Below are 17,782 nucleotides of genomic sequence, written 5' to 3'. Positions count from 1 at the left end.
AATTTGATAATAGAGAATGCACTTTATACAGAGAGTGATATGCCAGTGGTGAGAGGTCTACAGACACCCGATTTTTATATTCTCTTTTTCAGAGTACTTACATTTTACTTATGTATTGGTATATAAAGACAGTTTAAACAAATTTGTAAAAAAGGTTTTTTTTAGATAATTCCTGCCTATCCTGTCCTTAATGCTAGGGCTGTGACGGTCATTATATAACCGTGAGACCGACGGTTATAGTTGAACACCGTCATTAGAACTCTATAACCGGCAAAACCGTGTTATTAAAATATTTAAAAAAAAATTTATCATAAAGAATTTTTAAATACGATTTAAAACAATTGTTAACAGTCTGTGTTATACGCCCCACCATGTTCTCACGCAGTGAAAAATACAGAGCGGAGCAGACACTGACAACGCGCTGACATACAGGACAGACCAGGTTACTTTTCGGTTACTTTTGAGATTAAACGTATTAAACAAAGTCTCACCTTTCAAATCATCTCTTCCTTCTAGTTAATTTATAGCATCAAATAAACATGAATGACCATAAGAAGGAATGTTGTCTTAACCGCGGAAAGGCGTCAGTACACTCCTCTTTTCAAGTTCAAATCCTCCCATGCTAATCTACTAACTCTCCTGAAAGCAGATTCACTGCTTGTCTTGCTGTTAATTTTAAATAAACGTAGAGTAAGTAGCTAATCAGTGTCTTGTTTATTCAAACGCCGGTTTACTTCGCAAGTGTGAGCACTGAAGAGCGCGTACTGTATGTGGAGAGCGTTTGCCGCGCGTGGCCATTGTCGGCTGCGTTTGCTGCGCATACTGTGCAGTTTAATAACAGTATAAAAATCTCAAGTTCATATTACTTTACTTTACATGCATTTATGAGCAAAACCTCTTCAAGACGCTTTTTAACCCACATTCTGGTCCATGTAATGACAGATATAGACACAATTAAATCTGTTTCTCTGAAGATTATCAAAATATGAGAGAGGATTCATTTATGCTGAGCAGAGAGTGACAGCGCAGTCTTCTGTCAACAGTGTGTTTTTAAATATTTCATTGCTTTCTGTTAAATTGCTTAAAGTCATTACTGTTTAAAATACACTTGGAATCACATTCATGATTTTATGGTAAAATGACACTTTCGCGTCAATCCACAAGCATTTAAACGAGCAAAACGCCCCCCCACAGACGGTTATGTTATGAACCGTCACATTTGACTCACGTCATAACCGTCATCACCAATTCTGAAACCGGCACACCCCTACTTAATGCTTCAACTCGTCCTCGCATCTTTCCTTGATTGCATCCAGAGGGTGGAGCTAAGACGCAGAGGAAGCGAGGAAAGAAAATGAGGATGTACAAGCGTTCAGCCACGACAAAACGTTGCACAACGTTTTTTAAACAGAAACCGTGATTCGTTGAACACAATGTTGTTCTAATGACGCAAGGGTTGCCTCTATGATAGCTGAGAAGGTCATTGTGTTGTTATAAAAGTTTCTGGAGCGCGAAGAAATAGTTATAAATACGTGTTTAATACTGTAAAATACGTTCGATGTTACAGTCACTGCACTTGCTTTCCAGAATGAAAGAGTAGCATCTGCCTGCACAAGCGGAGGCTGCAGTTTCGGGACCGCAGTTATAGGACCCTAGGTTTTTAGTGACAACTACCTAGCGAACTAGAGGACCAACAAAGATGGATGACAAGCAGAGTGTGAGTATCAAGTTTGAATCAATTTTTATTTGAACATTAAATACAATCGTGATGCATTTCATTGGAAAGTTAACATAGCCGATTAACATAGTGATTGTGATTTGCTAAATAGTCTTGCATATCCATCATACGTAATATGGCAAGGCACGTTTATTTGTGTAGCACATTTCATACACAGAGGTCATTCAACGTGCTTTTTATAGAATAATGCTGTAAATAACTTGTTAGCACATTCGTTTAATTAAACTGTTGCATAAAAGCTTGTGTTGACTTAGTGACAGTACAAGAAAACTGTATTACGCTGGTTGTAAAAACTTGTTAGTTAGTTACTAGTGTAAGAAAAAATGATGACGTTGAAGGTCTCAATCAAAAAGTCGTTTATTCAATTGAAGCAGTAGCAAAGTACATGAAGCACTCTGGGTTCATCGGAGTTGGAGTGAACCCTGAGCAAAGTCAGTCTTAATACTTTATAGTTTCAAACCTGTTTTCCCACCCCTAATGCTAATGAAGTATCCCTTTAAATGTAAATTAAGACTAATACTACAAATGACCCCTATGTCTCCCACTGTGCCTAAATGGGTCCTGGGATTTGTATGATCAGGCTATCTTAGTACCCAACTGTGTGCTCAACCAAGTGGTCAGATAATGTTTAGATAGATGTCTTTTATTATCATGAACCCTCTTTGATCTGTGTTGGTTCGAGAAGTCTCACATTTGCTCCCATACTACTATTAAGAAAGTATTACTTCAGGTTATATAATTGTATTGCTTGAACTGAGATTACCTTTTCTGATTATCAAACCTTTTAGAGGGATGAGCTTGTTTCAACATCTAAATTGGAGTGGAATCTTTGTCAAGGCTGACTATAAATTCTTACAGTCCCCCGTTTGATGCTCTTGGCAGAGAAGCATCACATCCACTCCATTCATAAAGATTACACCTCCCATACTATTAGGGCAGGTGCTTACCCGTCTTTGGGTCATCACCTCATGCACACTGGTTATCGCTCCATCCCTTTAGGCAAGATTATCATAGGGTCTCTTGTAAAATTTGGCAATATGAAACAAACATTTCTTGGGTTTGGGAGAGAAATATTCAAGAAACATCACAGCCAACGGCAATGTCCTAAGGTGATCAGTGAAGTATCTGCAATCTGGCGTCTTAATAGAGAACACATACAGCATATCATAATACATTTACAAACCATGAGTAAGATACACACACAGCTGTTTTGAAGCTTACATCCCAAAGTAAATCTGAATATGCCATAGCTAAGTCCCCATTACCCTATCTTTCACATTAAAATCAATGACATTAGAACATTGTCTAATTCTGGCAATTTAAAATCAAATTCTGGAATATTTTTCAACAAATAGGATAGTAGTTGTTGGGTCACATTCACATATAGAAAGTTCTAATAACCCATTGACCATGCTGATTCTGTATTTATACATAATGAAGTACTATAATGAGGTATTGGCTACCATTGACAAGTTGGAAAAATTATTCAAGGTTGTAGTAACACCATTTCTCTCATCTTTGACTATTATCCTAGAGAAATGATTCTGAATATGAGTGAGTTTAACTTCACAAGCATCAAAGTCCGTTTCTGGTGCTCAACACAATAGTTGTTTTTCCACCATGTCACACTCGCAACATGAAACCGAATGGGGTTTTGTCACAACAATCTGTGTTTATTTCCCGCCATTCTTCTGATGACAACTTTGCAAAAAATCTAGGAAGGTTCTTGCTTTCTTTTAAGAACATGTTCCTGTAATGTTCCAAGATTGTCCACCTTTAGAATGTTCTCAAACTCAAAATTTCCTTGCTCCTGGAAAATTGTTTAAAGCATAGCATACATTGTAGTCTCATTCTAGTGTCATGTGTAGTGAGACTTTTCATAGTATGGATATATGTCATTTGTCCACTTGTTTTCCACCTTGGTAGGAAGACTGCTGTCCATACTCTCTGGAAATTGTTTGATTTATTTGTGCTTCTCCTATCGATTGTTCAATCTTTTTCATTTTTGAAAACAGTTCCTTAGATGAAGCTTTCATGGCTATTGTTCCGATTCGTATGTCACAGGATCTTTTAGACCTGTTGTTCTGGATCTTAGCAGTCGTTCTGGATCTTAGCAGGTTTGGAAATGTCTGGATTTCCTATTCCAGTAGTAACTCTAGAGAAGTCCTGATTCCTCTTTCTTGAGGAAGTACCCTGGCATCACCTGTCCTGTTGGCCTTCTGGTCCAAATAGTCTTTCTCCCTAAGGTTAAACATTTTAGACATCTCCATGCTTACACCTGAAACAAGAAGAATAGAAGAGGTTGCCCCCCTTTTCCCCCACAAGAATTTTCCACATTCAAAACATCAAAGTCACATATGATTAATCACAACATATGATTAATCAGAACATCAAACATCAGTAATGTTTTAAAAAATATATTTTTTTAAATTATTGGCATTAAAACATTTCTTCTAAATAAATTTACATATCAATCACATTAAATCATTTTTCATGAATCTTCAAGAATCTCCCCCCTTTTGATAGTAAACATATTTTTCCTAAAATGTGCTACTATCATAAAAAACAATTCTCTAGTTCACATCAACATCTGCTTGTGACTGATTTACAGTCATGTTGTTCACACAGTGATGTGTCTGGCAAGGTTTCTTCCTTCTTTCCATTCAACAGTGCTAACTGGGTTTCTAAATTGACCATTTTCTTAAGCAAATTATGAAAGCCCATCTGCCTTTTATGTGAAAAGTGACACTGTCTTGCCTTGTGTCCTGTCTTTCCACATCTAAAGCAAACAACTTCTTTATCTTTCCATCTTTTCTCTGAACAATGCCTAGCAATGTGACCATCTTTTCCACATGCATGACAGACAAAGTTTCGATATCTCTCTTTATCTTGACAATGTCTAGCAATGTGACCGGCGTTTCCACATGCATAGCAAAGAATAACACCTTCTGAATTTATTCCTGCAAATCTCCCTTGTCTATGATGGAAGCCATCAGTTAATCTAGAATATTCTGTTCTGCCAAAAGCAGCAACTGGGTGTCTAGATTTGGCACTTTTCATTTTAGTATTAGCATTATTGTTGTAAAACTGTGTCATTTTAGCAATAATGTCATCATATTCAGAGAAAGGCGTTACGAACATTGACACAGCAGAATGAGTGATTGGATCACATTTGTTAATCAAGGCAGACTTGAAAGTGACATCATTCTTAGTAATATCAGGATTGCCACTGAAAGTTTTAAATGTCTCCAGTAATCGTTCTGAAAACGCTGCTGGGTGCTCCCCTTTCCTCATCTGCATCTCAGATATTTTATCCCAATCAACTGACATCATACCCAAAACTTCAAGAAGTGCCTGTTTCCTCTCTGATTTATTTGCTGTTCTGTCCTTTACTTTCTGAGTTAAGGCTCCAGACAAAGTATCAGGCAGACACATTTTTAGCACAACACAGGCATCACCATCAGTAAAATTGTACAGATCTGCATATTGTTCCAGATTCTTTAGAAAATCTAATGGGTCCTGCTTGGCAGGGTCAAATTTCCCAATGTTCTTGATCACAATTTCTAGTTCAGTTGGATTAAATGCTCTGACCATGGTAGAGGTCATTCGCTCTCCCCTTCCTTCACTAGCACGCATAGCTGTAGTCACATGAACTGGTGCCATTGGAAATCTAACTGTAGAGTCAGAGTACTGACTTCTGAATGATTGAGAATCTCTTTCCCAACTCTCAGGACTTTCTTCCTGCAAATCTGGCATTTCCAAAACTGGACTACACACTGTAACATCTAACAATGTCTTACTAGCATTTTTCTCAGTTGTGCCATTCATTATCATACATTGACAAGCTGTCTGTGCTTCCTCCAAATTGTTTGCCAAAATTTCCACAGATGATTTAAGCATGTCCTTGTTAGTTCTAAGGTGTGCAATCTCATTCTGCATCTTGACCTTTTCTTCTTTCCATATTGTTTCAAAAGCCTGGTAATTTTTTGTAGAAATTACCTCAACACTGAGTCGCTCATTTTCAGCTTTTAACTCATCTACTCTCTTCCTAACGACGTTGTATGACGCAAAAACCGCTTGAAGCGCATTGGCAATCTTTCCTTTTTCATTTTTAGGCATTTTAGGAAAAGTTTCAAACTTAGAGATAGCCCATTCATATGGCTTATCAACAACGTTCTCTATCCCATCAAACATTCCATGTGAGCCATGCTTGACGATGTATTTAACAATCAGCTTTTCCATTTCAATTGTCTTACCGAATTATGTGCAATAATTCAATAGGTATTTACAACTCACTATTACAATGACTACACGTTATCTAGTTGCTTTAAGATATTCGTTAGTCTGTTTGTTCATAGTTCCTGTACGTCGGACACTGAATTAACAACACAATATGTCTGGCCTCTAAACCTGAAGGTTCCTGCTTCAGACATGGCCACAGTCCGTCGGGCCTTAAGTTCATCTACACAAATGCTCACAAGCAGTTTAAAATATAACACTGTCACAATATGTCAGACACACCACACAGTATTATATTTTACAACAGTCTACCTAGCTTTAGCACTTCTGGGGTAACAACAGTTATCAAGTTTAAAACACAGCTGCAATACCTCGAGCAAACCCACACTGGTTCAGGTTTTTGTTTTAAACTTCACAGAGCCACGGTGTGTTGGGCTCTCTACACAACAATTTCAGTTACTTTAGGAACTCTTTTGTTATAATTTTGCAACCACACTACGTTGGGTTAATTCAATTACTTTAGAATCTTAACAGAAAGAACAGAAACAATTCCAAACCAAGTTTCTTTTAACTTGAAAGTCTTACTACTTTGGAGGCCACACTTCTTCGGGCCTAAACCTCTGCTACGCCAACACTCACAAATAGATTAAAATGTAACACTGTCACAGTACATTGGACAAAACCACACTACGTCGGGCTTCTGTGTTATATTTTAAAACTATCTAGCCACAGTACTTTGTGCTTACAACACTATATCACGTTTAAAACTCTGCTACAGTACGTCGAGCAAATCCACACTGCTTCAAGTTTTTAAGTTTTAAACTTCACAGAGCCACCGTGCGTCGGGCTCTCACTACAAAAAGTTTCAGTTACTTTAGAAACTCTTTTGTTATAATTCTTTCACCACACTACGTCGGGTTGATTCAGTTACTTTAGAATCTTAACAGAAATTATAACAACACAACACCACGTTTCAGTTACTTTAGAAACACACCAACTTAAACACTTTGCTTCAATTACGTTAGAAACAAAAATTCCAATACAACTCTGCCACCACACTGCTTCGGGTTAATTCAGTTTCGTTAGAATCTCAAACAGAATTGTATAAAATAGGCTTAAGAACTCCTCCTGCTAAATTAAACAAACTAAATTCCTTCCTCTCTTTACAATTTTCTTTTCTAGATTTTTTTAAACGAGGGGGTTCCCTAAAACAAAAACAGCATTAAAGAAGAAAAGTCCACCTTTCTTACCTTTCCCCGCTTTTTTTTTCCGGAAATCCCTCGCTGGTTGGCTCGCCAATTGTAAGAAAAAATGATGACGTTGAAGGTCTCAATCAAAAAGTCGTTTATTCAATTGAAGCAGTAGCAAAGTACATGAAGCACTCTGGGTTCATCGGAGTTGGAGTGAACCCTGAGCAAAGTCAGTCTTAATACTTTATAGTTTCAAACCTGTTTTCCCACCCCTAATGCTAATGAAGTATCCCTTTAAATGTAAATTAAGACTACACAGCAAAATCACTGGTGTTAAAATAACACCCAGGGTGTCAAATTTAACACTGGAAAAGTGTGTATATGTGTCCACACTACACTGTGTTAATTTAGTCAAAAGTGTAGTGTTAATTTAACAACACTCATTATATGTTAATTTAACACTCAATATTGTTAAATTTTACACTTTGTTCAACACTATTCATTGTTGTTTCCACACTACACTGGTGTTGGCACAGAAATACAGTGTTAAAAATTAACACTCCTAATTTAAGGTCAACACCAGTGTAATGTGAATTCAACAATGTTAAGTGTTAAAATACTGATTAATAGCCACTTTTGTTGCTAATGGGTTGTTTATATAAAAGACAAATGACAAGAAATTTTGCAAAACCTCTTTTTATTAAAGTACATCACATTTAATATTTACATTGATACACACAACACTTTGCATTTAACACTGCTTATTTAAATACCTCAGCTACAATTAGAATACAGAATACAGTATGGAATAATGAAAGTTATCTTAAACCACAGCGCAGTGACATGAAAACCACTTATTATAAGGTCTTTAATAAATCAAATGAGTTAAAAAAAAAAATTAGCCACCCTACTCAAAACTTGAACATTAAAATACACAGCAATTACCTTACTGGCAGGCAGAAATGCTTATCCTTCACAATACTAAAGATTTTTCCATAACAAAACAAAAAATTTCAATTCAAAAGAGGTTTCATTTTTCTTAAATACGTTCCAACCTGGTATTTAGTTCTGTAGTTGTTTTACTCATGATGTAGTGGAAGGCTGCATCAGTGGTCTTCATCATGGAGGGAATGGCGTTTTGGTCCAGAATGATGCAAAAATTCTGGATGCAACTTCTGTTCCCAACGCAGTGCAGGCAGGGCTGTGCTGATTCATCCCCCTCAAAGCATGGATTGATGCTCATCACCTAAGTGTTTTAAAAGAGTGTATTTGATGAATGTATTTGATGTGTATTTATGAACTTGTATGCATTTACATGGGGTGAACAATGCAAGCAAACTAACTGCTGAATAAATAACTAGAACAAAATACTAAAAAAACTTACACAGCACAATCAGTAGCTTCAGTTGCACATTGACCCTCTCCAGTCTTTCTTCCTTTCACAAATGAAGGCAAGAGGTGAATGAGCCAGGGAAGAGCTGCCACATAACTGTCCCGTCCTAGCAAAACAGAATTTAAACACCATGAGTATACAGTTAAACTTTAAAACCGTAAAAGTAGCAAACCCATGTACACTTACCATATTTAAACTCCTGTTGACCAGACAGAGGGTCATCCATATTGTTGTATGTTGGCTATTTTGCAATACATCACCTCAGCATATTTCTGCAGATTTTCAAAGACAAAAAGAGTCAAGAAAATACCAAAAAAGGGTGCAGTTTTAACCGTTATTTGAATCAAAATCATCTCAGTATAATAAATCATGTTAGAGACAGTGTACAGTACAAATGTACTGTGTGTACTCACATAACTAGTTGGTAAGCTCTTATCCTCCAAACTGGGTTAAGGAATAACAGTTCAAGAATTCATGGGTATGCCGTATTCAAATATAGTCTGGTAGGGTCCTATCACAAAAATGACAATAAAGACTCTGAAAACTCAACATTCTTTTTATATTAAAAACAGCACTCAAGACAAAATATGAATCTTCATTTATACATTTTCAAAATAGTAATCAATTTGATTGCTATTTAATATGACATCAAGAGCAAAACGATGTATGAGAAGATAATATATTTTTATTAAAGTTGGCAGCAGGTCATGTGAGTTTCTTGCCAGATTAATAATAATAATAATAATAATAATATGTACAAAACTACATATACTAAAAAGATTGGTTAACTGTTCAGTTATGTTAAATAAAATGATTTATATGTATAAATATATAAACTTACCTTCTGTAATGAATTTATATAAGTATTAGCAGTCGTTTCTCATTGGAAGTCATCCATGTCAGGTCTTCTTTAATAAACTGCCCTAAAAACAGCATCTCTTCTGAATAATTTGAAGCACTCAGTGTGAACTTTCACCAAACTAGCATCTATAATGACAGAAAAACAAATGTTCGCCATACACGTTTTACACTTTCGTATGTATTTGCCATTTGCATCTGTCTGACATCTAGCGCCACGAATAGCTTACAACACACAATGCATCCAATCCAGAAATTCCGTGCATACAAATGATGATATATTGTGAGGTTTTGGTCAAATTAATTGTTGGTTTGGCGATATTTCCCCTGTTTGCATACATCTTAGAAAAACACATGACGATGCGGTTGCGTTTTTCTCCGTGTTTTTCAGTAATTTGAATAATTAACCGATATCCGTGCACTCACGTGCATGTAAACGACCTCGTTAACTCACGGTATCTAGCCTATATGATTACCTTATAACGAGCATCATATGGTGAATAAACGAGCTTTCATTTAACTTAATTTCATACCTTCAATTTGTAGTGCATGTCGCGTTTTATCATGGTTCAATTCTTTCGTTCATATCTCCTGTTAATATTATCCTTCTTGGTTTTAAACTTTTAGCTAGCAGTTTAACTTTATACTAAACTTACAAGGGAACAACGTAACACAAGGTAGCTCTGATTAAACTGAACCAAATAACGAACAAAGGGGAAATAAAATGGGAAAAATATCTTATTTAGGTTTTTTGACATATGGCTGCGTAGAGTCAGACAGAGAAATAACAGTTTAATTGAGCTAAACCATGTGAATATTATGAGACTGATTTACCTGATCTCTTCAGTCCTCCTGTGAAAGAAAATGGCGGTAAAATCCCTGACAGGATATGTTTAGTGGAGGCGTGGCTTAATTTACACCGCTCAGAGTGAAATCTGATAACACCCTTGTTTAACACTGACACTGTCGTGAATATAACACTGGCCTAGCAATGGCAGTGTTATTTTATTACCAGATAGTGTTAAAACAGCATCAACACTGTGTATTTAACACCATCCCTGAAAATTTAACACTGGTGATTTTGCTGTGTAATACTACAAATGACCCCTATGTCTCCCACTGTGCCTAAATGGGTCCTGGGATTTGTATGATCAGGCTATCTTAGTACCCAACTGTGTGCTCAACCAAGTGGTCAGATAATGTTTAGATAGATGTCTTTTATTATCATGAACCCTCTTTGATCTGTGTTGGTTCGAGAAGTCTCACATTTGCTCCCATACTACTATTAAGAAAGTATTACTTCAGGTTATATAATTGTATTGCTTGAACTGAGATTACCTTTTCTGATTATCAAACCTTTTAGAGGGATGAGCTTGTTTCAACATCTAAATTGGAGTGGAATCTTTGTCAAGGCTGACTATAAATTCTTACACTAGTTACTAGCTAAATATAAATATGTTTTAACTGTCACATGATCACAGTCAGCCTTTTTGACGTTACCACACAATACATGTTATGAATTTGTCTCTTCATTTAGATGTGGTTTTAATGTTGATTGAGACATGTGACATTTTTATAGTCAGACATAACAGTAGGCCATCATAATAATTGACTGTTAAAATACCATGTGTTAGATTGTGTCATGTACTGTTTACTGTACTGTACTGTTTACTGTACTGTACTGTACTGTGTACCACTTTTTAAAAGCATTTTTGTTAATCAGTGATTATGTTCTTTATGTACTATTTCAGTGAAGTGGAGGAATTTAATCGAATCATAGACAAACAATTGAAAAAAAGAGGGGAGAGCATCCAGTTGCTGCTGCATACATCACAATGTGTGCTTTAAATATTTAATATTTATATTTATCTATCTCTCTCTATTATTATTTTTTATCTGCTCAGATGTGCTTTATTGACATGAATGTTTCAAGAACCTTTGATCCTGTAATGAACACTATGCAATACTAATATGAACATTACTTGGTATGAAGATTGATATAATTTTGTACCGTATATAATGTGTGTGCTCTGTGGTGACTAAAATCTTTAAAGTTTGAAATCAAAAATTAAAGAGTTGTTGAACATGTTCAACTAAATGTTCCTGGTTTCATTCATTTCTTTATCTTTCTCTCACTTAGGAGTCAGTGAAGACGTTGTCCATGCACTTCTTATGTTGTTCACATCATTAACAAATTTGGGTAACACTTTACAATAAGGTTAATTAGTTAACATTAGTTAACTACATTAATTGCATGGACTAATAATAAACTGCACTTATACAGCATTTATTAATATTTGTTAATGTTAATTTAAACAATTAGTAATACTTGATAGTTGGTTAATGAATTGTGAACTAACATGAAAAAAAACAATTAAACGCTTTATTTAGCTTAATTAAAGATTAAGGTTAATAAATACTGTAACAAATGTTTTGCTTATGGTTTGTTCATGTTAGTTAATACATTAACTAATGTTAACTAATGAACCTTATTGTAAAGTGTTACACTATTTTTTTGTGTGTGTTAAAATTCAACTGTTGCAATATATAATTTTATAAATACAAAAATGTTAAATCTACCCCAGAGTCATCCTTGTGTATTCCCTCTGTTCTTGAATATGTGATTGACTAAAAAGGCTAAAGTACACGATTCCTTGTTTTTTTACTCGATGAGTTATTAAATAATGCAACGTAGAGCCAATAATTACTTAACATTCCTAAAAATCAGATTTAATTTAAATAAAGAAAGCAGTATTTGGGTGTAATAAACCTTTAAAAACATCTAAAACTTTAAAAGTAGTTTAAATTCGGTGAAAATATGCATTTGTGGCACTTTTTTCAAGTAGCATCTGCCTGCACCACCAGAGGCTAAAGTTTCGCTAGATGGCGCTGTTAAAAAAAACGAGGGTCCTAAAACTGCGGTCCTGAAACTGCGGTCCTGAAACTGCAGCCTCCGCCTGTGCAGACAGCTAATGTTGGAATGAAAGACTACATTACAACTTAAACCCAATGTATGAGTTGTCTCTTTAGTACCGCATGGTTTATTTACATGTTGCTGCTGATTAAACTGCTGCTCTGACACACCCACCAAACAAAAGAATGCGGCGCCGCAAGAACAGACAGTCGGGTGACGTCAAAGTTCCGCGAGAGCGATTTAAAACAAACTCCTCCATAAGATTTCGCGATTTGCTCTCGCGGTACTTTGACGTCATCTGTATGAAGTCGAACCAACCTATCGTATCTCAAACCGTTTGCAGGAAACTGTCGTTCAATCCGGAAACCGTAGCAAAACTTTGCGCAGCGTTTTGAACTTGATCGTGCCCCAGGCAAACTCTTGATATTGAAGAACTAGAGTGTTATTCAACTGTTTAAGGAATTGCGGTAATCCAGATTTATGTGACGGACGGGTGAGCTGTCAAGTCGTTGAAACGATTATCCGTTGCCAGATGTATTTAAGTTTAACAGATCTATATGAGGGTATGCGCATATTCACATCATCATTATTATAGTGGTGGGCAGAGCGAGGCTTCGTGAAACAGTTGAATCAATTGTGCTGTATGTTTCGAGGCTTCGAAACATCAATCCGAAACCGCCTCCACAGTGACACCTAGCGGTCGCTTGCATGTCTTTACATGAAGCAGCCTTGACAAGATTTTAGACGAGCGCTAACAAATTGTATCCCACATGTTGTTTGATTGATACACAAGTGATAGAATGGGAGAGTGGATAGTGCTCTCGACTCTCATGCGTAGGATCGGACCTGGGAAATGCATGCGCTACGTCATCATAATTAAATGGTTTTTGTTGTTGTTTTAACATCTGTTTGACAACTACATGAGCTTTTAGGCTCACAATTGTCGATAACTATAGGCTATTCGGGTCTATTTAATGAAAAAAAAAAATAGAATAGAGATATACCAAATAAATAATAAGAGATTCATAAAATATATCACGCTAATATGCCACATTGTTTACATATAAAGATCTTTATTCAAATATATAAATTGTTCTGTGTTGATAAACTCAACCAGCTACTTTTTTACATATAATTTCTCCAGCCTTTGAAAACATTCTCACACAAGGGACACTTATGCTGGCATGCATTTTTTGTAAGTAGCCTAAGTGTTACATACCTATGAGGAAAAATTACTTCTTTTCAGTAATTTATAGTATTTGATCTTGCCAAAAACGCATCTATGTATTGTCAGTTTTGTTTCCTACCCTGTCAGTTTAAGATTCGAAGCAGATTCGACAGGTACGCCACCTTTCGAAATACTTGTGAAATGCACCGCTTAGTGTTTCGAATCACTTCATCACGTGACATGGGTGTTTCGAATCACATTTCGGAGCAGTGTTTCGAAACATTTACGCTTCGGGATCTCGACACAGTGTCGAAACGTCAGTTTCGCGGGAGCCATCCCTACATTATTACTTTATTATCTGTTAGAGAAGTGATTTTTGAGATGAGCAAGGTAGGTGTCATTATTTATGTTTTTTAATGGTTGATACTGTAAAGTCAAAAATCTAAGTTACTTCCGTGTTTTCAACCTAAGCTGTAACGTTAGGTCCGGATCCACAGTGTGACAACCCAATGTATGAGAAAAGAAGAATGGATAATTCTGATCAAAATGATGTGTCTAAGAAGTTGTTTAAACTCGAATCAGATGCAGTAAGTTGACATTTTTTGTGTCACTTGATTTCTTTTACATTAGACCAGTGGTTCTCAAACTCGGTCCGGGGCCGCGAGATGGTGCCTGGGGGCCCCAGTTTTATGACATTTTTATAAAATACATTAATTTATCATGAATTCTGTGAAATTGAACCTAAAAAAATAAAAAAGGCAGCACTACTTTGTATAATTTAATGTTTTGTTTAATTAAAATGTGAAGTTTTAGAACTGTTTTTTGTCATAAATTTTCTTTGGGGGGGGCGCAAAGGATGCGCTGTACACAAAGGGGGCCGCACGCTGAAAAAGTTTGAGAACCACTGCATTAGACATCGGAATTGATACTGAAACCAAAACCAATTGTTTTGAATTAGTGTCCAGGTTTAAACTCAGCTGTGATTGAGGAGATCTTACTGAATCTGCCTGCAGAGGATGTGGTATTAAAGTGTTGTTTAGTGTGTCATGAATGGAAGGAGCTGGTGGACTCACAATCACACTGGAAAGAGCGCTGTCGGAGAGAGGGATTCAAGCCCTGCGATGCGTCCAGACCCCCGGCGGACTGGCGTCTGTTTTACTTTCTGTCTAAGAAAAGACGTAACTTATTAAAAAATCCCAGAGCTGAGGGTGAGCCACACTATAAACTATGGGGTGAATTCCCAGACAGTGATTAGACTAGTCCTAGACTAAAAATAAAAAATAAGAGCTGTTCAAACTGAAAACAACTTGCACTGACATATCTTAAAATACAGTGCCCTTTGTAATGTCAGTAGTTTGTAAGGTCAGTAATGTTTTTAGTAAGGCATGTTTGTTAAAACTAGTTATATTTCTTAATTAAACTAAGACCTTGTCTTGGTTTAAGCTAATCCCTGTCTGGGAAACCACCCCTATGTTGATAACCTTTGTAATTTTCTCTTTTCTTGGATGTTCTGCAATTATATTAAAGGGATAATTCACCGAGAAATGAAAATTTTTGTCATCATTTACTCACCCTCATTTTGTTACAAACCTGTATACCGGTAAATTTCTTTGTTCTGATGAATACGAAGGATGATATTTTAAGAAATGTTTGTACCCAACCGTTTATGGACCCTATTTACTTCCATAGTATGTTTTCCCTACTATGGAAGTAAATGGGGTTCACAAACGGTTTTGTTGTTACAAACATTTCTCAAAATATCTGACTTTGTGTTTATCAGAGCAAAAAAATATGCAGGTTTTTAACAACATGGGAGTGAGTAAATGATAACAGAATTTTCATTTTTTAGTGTGAACTATCCCTTTAAATCCTAGGCAGACTACCTACGCTTACACAATCATTGTTTGGGATAAACAATACATTTACTTACTCCTGTTATTACATGAGTCTCTCTACAATATTCGATTCTCATTGGTCAGTCATGACCTTGATAACAGCCCGTAACTGTTAACATACCTGTAATCTGCGTAGTGCAGGTACTGTGAATCAAATAGAGTGATACTAGTTTATATGTTTAATCAATGTTTTATTAGTAAATGTATTATTATAATGATTCTTATAATGTATTATATTCATCTGTTTTCATATAAAATAAAATATCTAAATGTTAATTGTTACAAAATAACCAAATGTGATAGATTATTGATAGATTGATAGATTATTGAGGCACTGTTTGAGAAACACTGCTTCAAAATACTGTTTTGGGGATCTAATGCTCAATGGTAAATTCATATAATGTCTTTTAAACTGGTATTTTTTTAGATGAATTCAATGGATGGAAGATTGTAGAGAATGGTGGACACCGCTGGAAAGTAGAAGAGAATTTTGCAGCCCTTCCAAATGACAACAATGACAAATGCTTTGCCACCTCTTATATGTTAGTTATGTTTCTGATCCTTTGAAATTTCAGAACTTGATTCGTAATTTCAGAACTTGACCTGTCTGTAATCTTTGTCCTCAGGTTATGTTTAAAGCAACAGCTGATTAATTTGAAAGAAGAGGGTTACAGTCCTGCTTTCATGGATCAAATGCAACCCGACATCAAAATATCAGACTGGTAAATCATTTGCAGTAGGAAAAAAAATCACTTTTCAGACAGAAGAACAGTGCTTGCAAAGTCCCTTTTAAGTCTCTTTTATCCTGCACAACAGTTTTCAGTTCTATTCGGTATTCTATTCCAAGACAATTTTCATTTTTAGTTGTCTTAGTAAATGTAGATTGAGGTTTGAAAATCTCCAAATGAAACAATCCTCAAAAACTAACTGCCATTGAAATATTTGTAATTTGAACTTTATAAATGCCTCTTTGTTTGCATCATTTTCCATACCCATTCCAATCTTAATTGCATACTGAATTATAACTACTGTCTTTCAACTTTTTAAAATGTTTTGCTAGGAAGACCAAAGCCTTAACACAACTCTTTCCCAAAACTTGAACACACTTTTCTCAAACACTAGGCATTTCCTTCAGTCTGGTGTGTATTGTTGTTTGGTGCAGGTATGCCCCACGCTGGGATTGCGGGTGTTATTATGAGATCTGTGTAGAGCTGCTTGATCAGGAAAAGAAACCCATCAGTGTCTTTCAGCCTAAAAAAGTTTTCTTTGAACAGTGGAATGATCAACAATGGTGTCAAGTGAGTTAAATCATAACATTTAAATGATATATTTAAATAAATGTAAAACAATTGTGATATTTATCTGCAGAAAGAGAAATGTCCTATATATATATAATAATTTATCTGCAGAAAGAAAAATGTCCTATATACGACGAAGATCTGGTTACGTATAGGTTACATAGAAGAGATGATCAAGCAGGATATAAGATCTTTGTGAAAAGAACTCGCTTTCCAGAGAGACATTTAGAAAGTGGAAGGATCTGATTATAAATGTTGAGGTTGCAATGGTTGTTTAAAATATTACCTTTTATTCTCACTGCTTTAATTTCAGATGACACACGTCTTTAAGAATTATGGACCTGGAGTTCGGTTTATTCGTTTTACTCACGGAGGAAAGGATACAAAGAGCTGGGCAGGCTGGTATGGAATACGGGTTATAAACAGTAATGTAGAGATCTGTCCAGCTGCTCAGAGATAAATGGTTTTATTATATAATATTTTTAAGTCACTGATGTACTTAGAAACTAACAATGCAACACATGTTTGTACTGATACAAAGGATATATGTATCATATGCTCCTTGTATGTTGTATGTTTATTGCATGCTTTTATGTATATAAATCAAAATGTAACAACTTCTGTTAAGTCTATTACCTGATTCTTCTTTTTACTTACCAGTGATGTTACCAATTGCAATTTGTTCCAGCAAATAGTGTTGCACTGGTAATGATAAGCAACTAAATATGCTAAAATACTAATAATGTTATTAGATAATTTTATGACTTGATAATAGTTTATTTTTATGAAAACTCATATTTTTTCTACAGATCATATATACATTATTAATGAAATACCTGTTTTTCCAATAAAATATAAACTAGGGCATCATAATAAATGTTTGAAATGCTAATTTTACTCTCAACAATATACCCTTTATTCGTTTTATACAAATATTTGTAATTTAACATTCACAATTTAGTATGCAAAGGTTACAGATTTAAAGTATTTCCTAAAACTAAACTAAATAGTACGGTTATATGTTACTGTATCTCTGTATCAGGTAAAGTTTCCTCTCAGATGTTTTTATTAGAGGAATTAAATAGATGG

The 17,782-nt window shown here is 35.5% G+C and overlaps 1 protein-coding gene and 1 long non-coding RNA gene across 3 annotated transcripts; one reads left to right on the top strand and one right to left on the bottom strand.

Moving 5' to 3' along the window:
- Nucleotides 1-7,907: 7,907 nt before the first annotated feature.
- On the bottom strand, nt 7,908-10,516 carry LOC135775705 (uncharacterized). The gene is made up of 5 exons (XR_010543918.1): nt 9,402-10,516; nt 8,974-9,071; nt 8,747-8,832; nt 8,552-8,666; nt 7,908-8,413 (listed from the first exon to the last, which is right to left on the bottom strand). It is a non-coding gene; the product is annotated as an uncharacterized lncRNA (long non-coding RNA).
- A 3,014-nt stretch (nt 10,517-13,530) lies between these two features.
- On the top strand, nt 13,531-17,515 carry LOC135775708 (F-box only protein 44-like). 2 transcript variants are annotated; one of them, XM_065286133.2, is made up of 7 exons: nt 13,531-13,890; nt 13,984-14,087; nt 14,459-14,708; nt 15,823-15,937; nt 16,022-16,117; nt 16,558-16,693; nt 17,007-17,515. In XM_065286133.2, exons 2-7 carry the CDS (start codon nt 14,010-14,012, stop codon nt 17,151-17,153), a joined length of 822 nt encoding a protein of 273 aa, XP_065142205.1. In that variant the 5' UTR covers nt 13,531-13,890; nt 13,984-14,009; the 3' UTR covers nt 17,154-17,515. The 2 variants fall into 2 exon arrangements, with proteins under 2 accessions (XP_065142205.1, XP_065142204.1); XM_065286132.2 differs by having other exon boundaries at nt 13,534-13,890; nt 13,972-14,087; nt 17,007-17,511.
- The last annotated feature ends 267 nt before the right edge of the window (nt 17,516-17,782 follow it).

This window comes from Paramisgurnus dabryanus, chromosome 21 (genome assembly GCF_030506205.2).
Source record: "Paramisgurnus dabryanus chromosome 21, PD_genome_1.1, whole genome shotgun sequence".
NCBI classification, from domain to species: domain Eukaryota; kingdom Metazoa; phylum Chordata; class Actinopteri; order Cypriniformes; family Cobitidae; genus Paramisgurnus; species Paramisgurnus dabryanus.
This window is presented reverse-complemented; position numbering and strand designations above follow the sequence as displayed.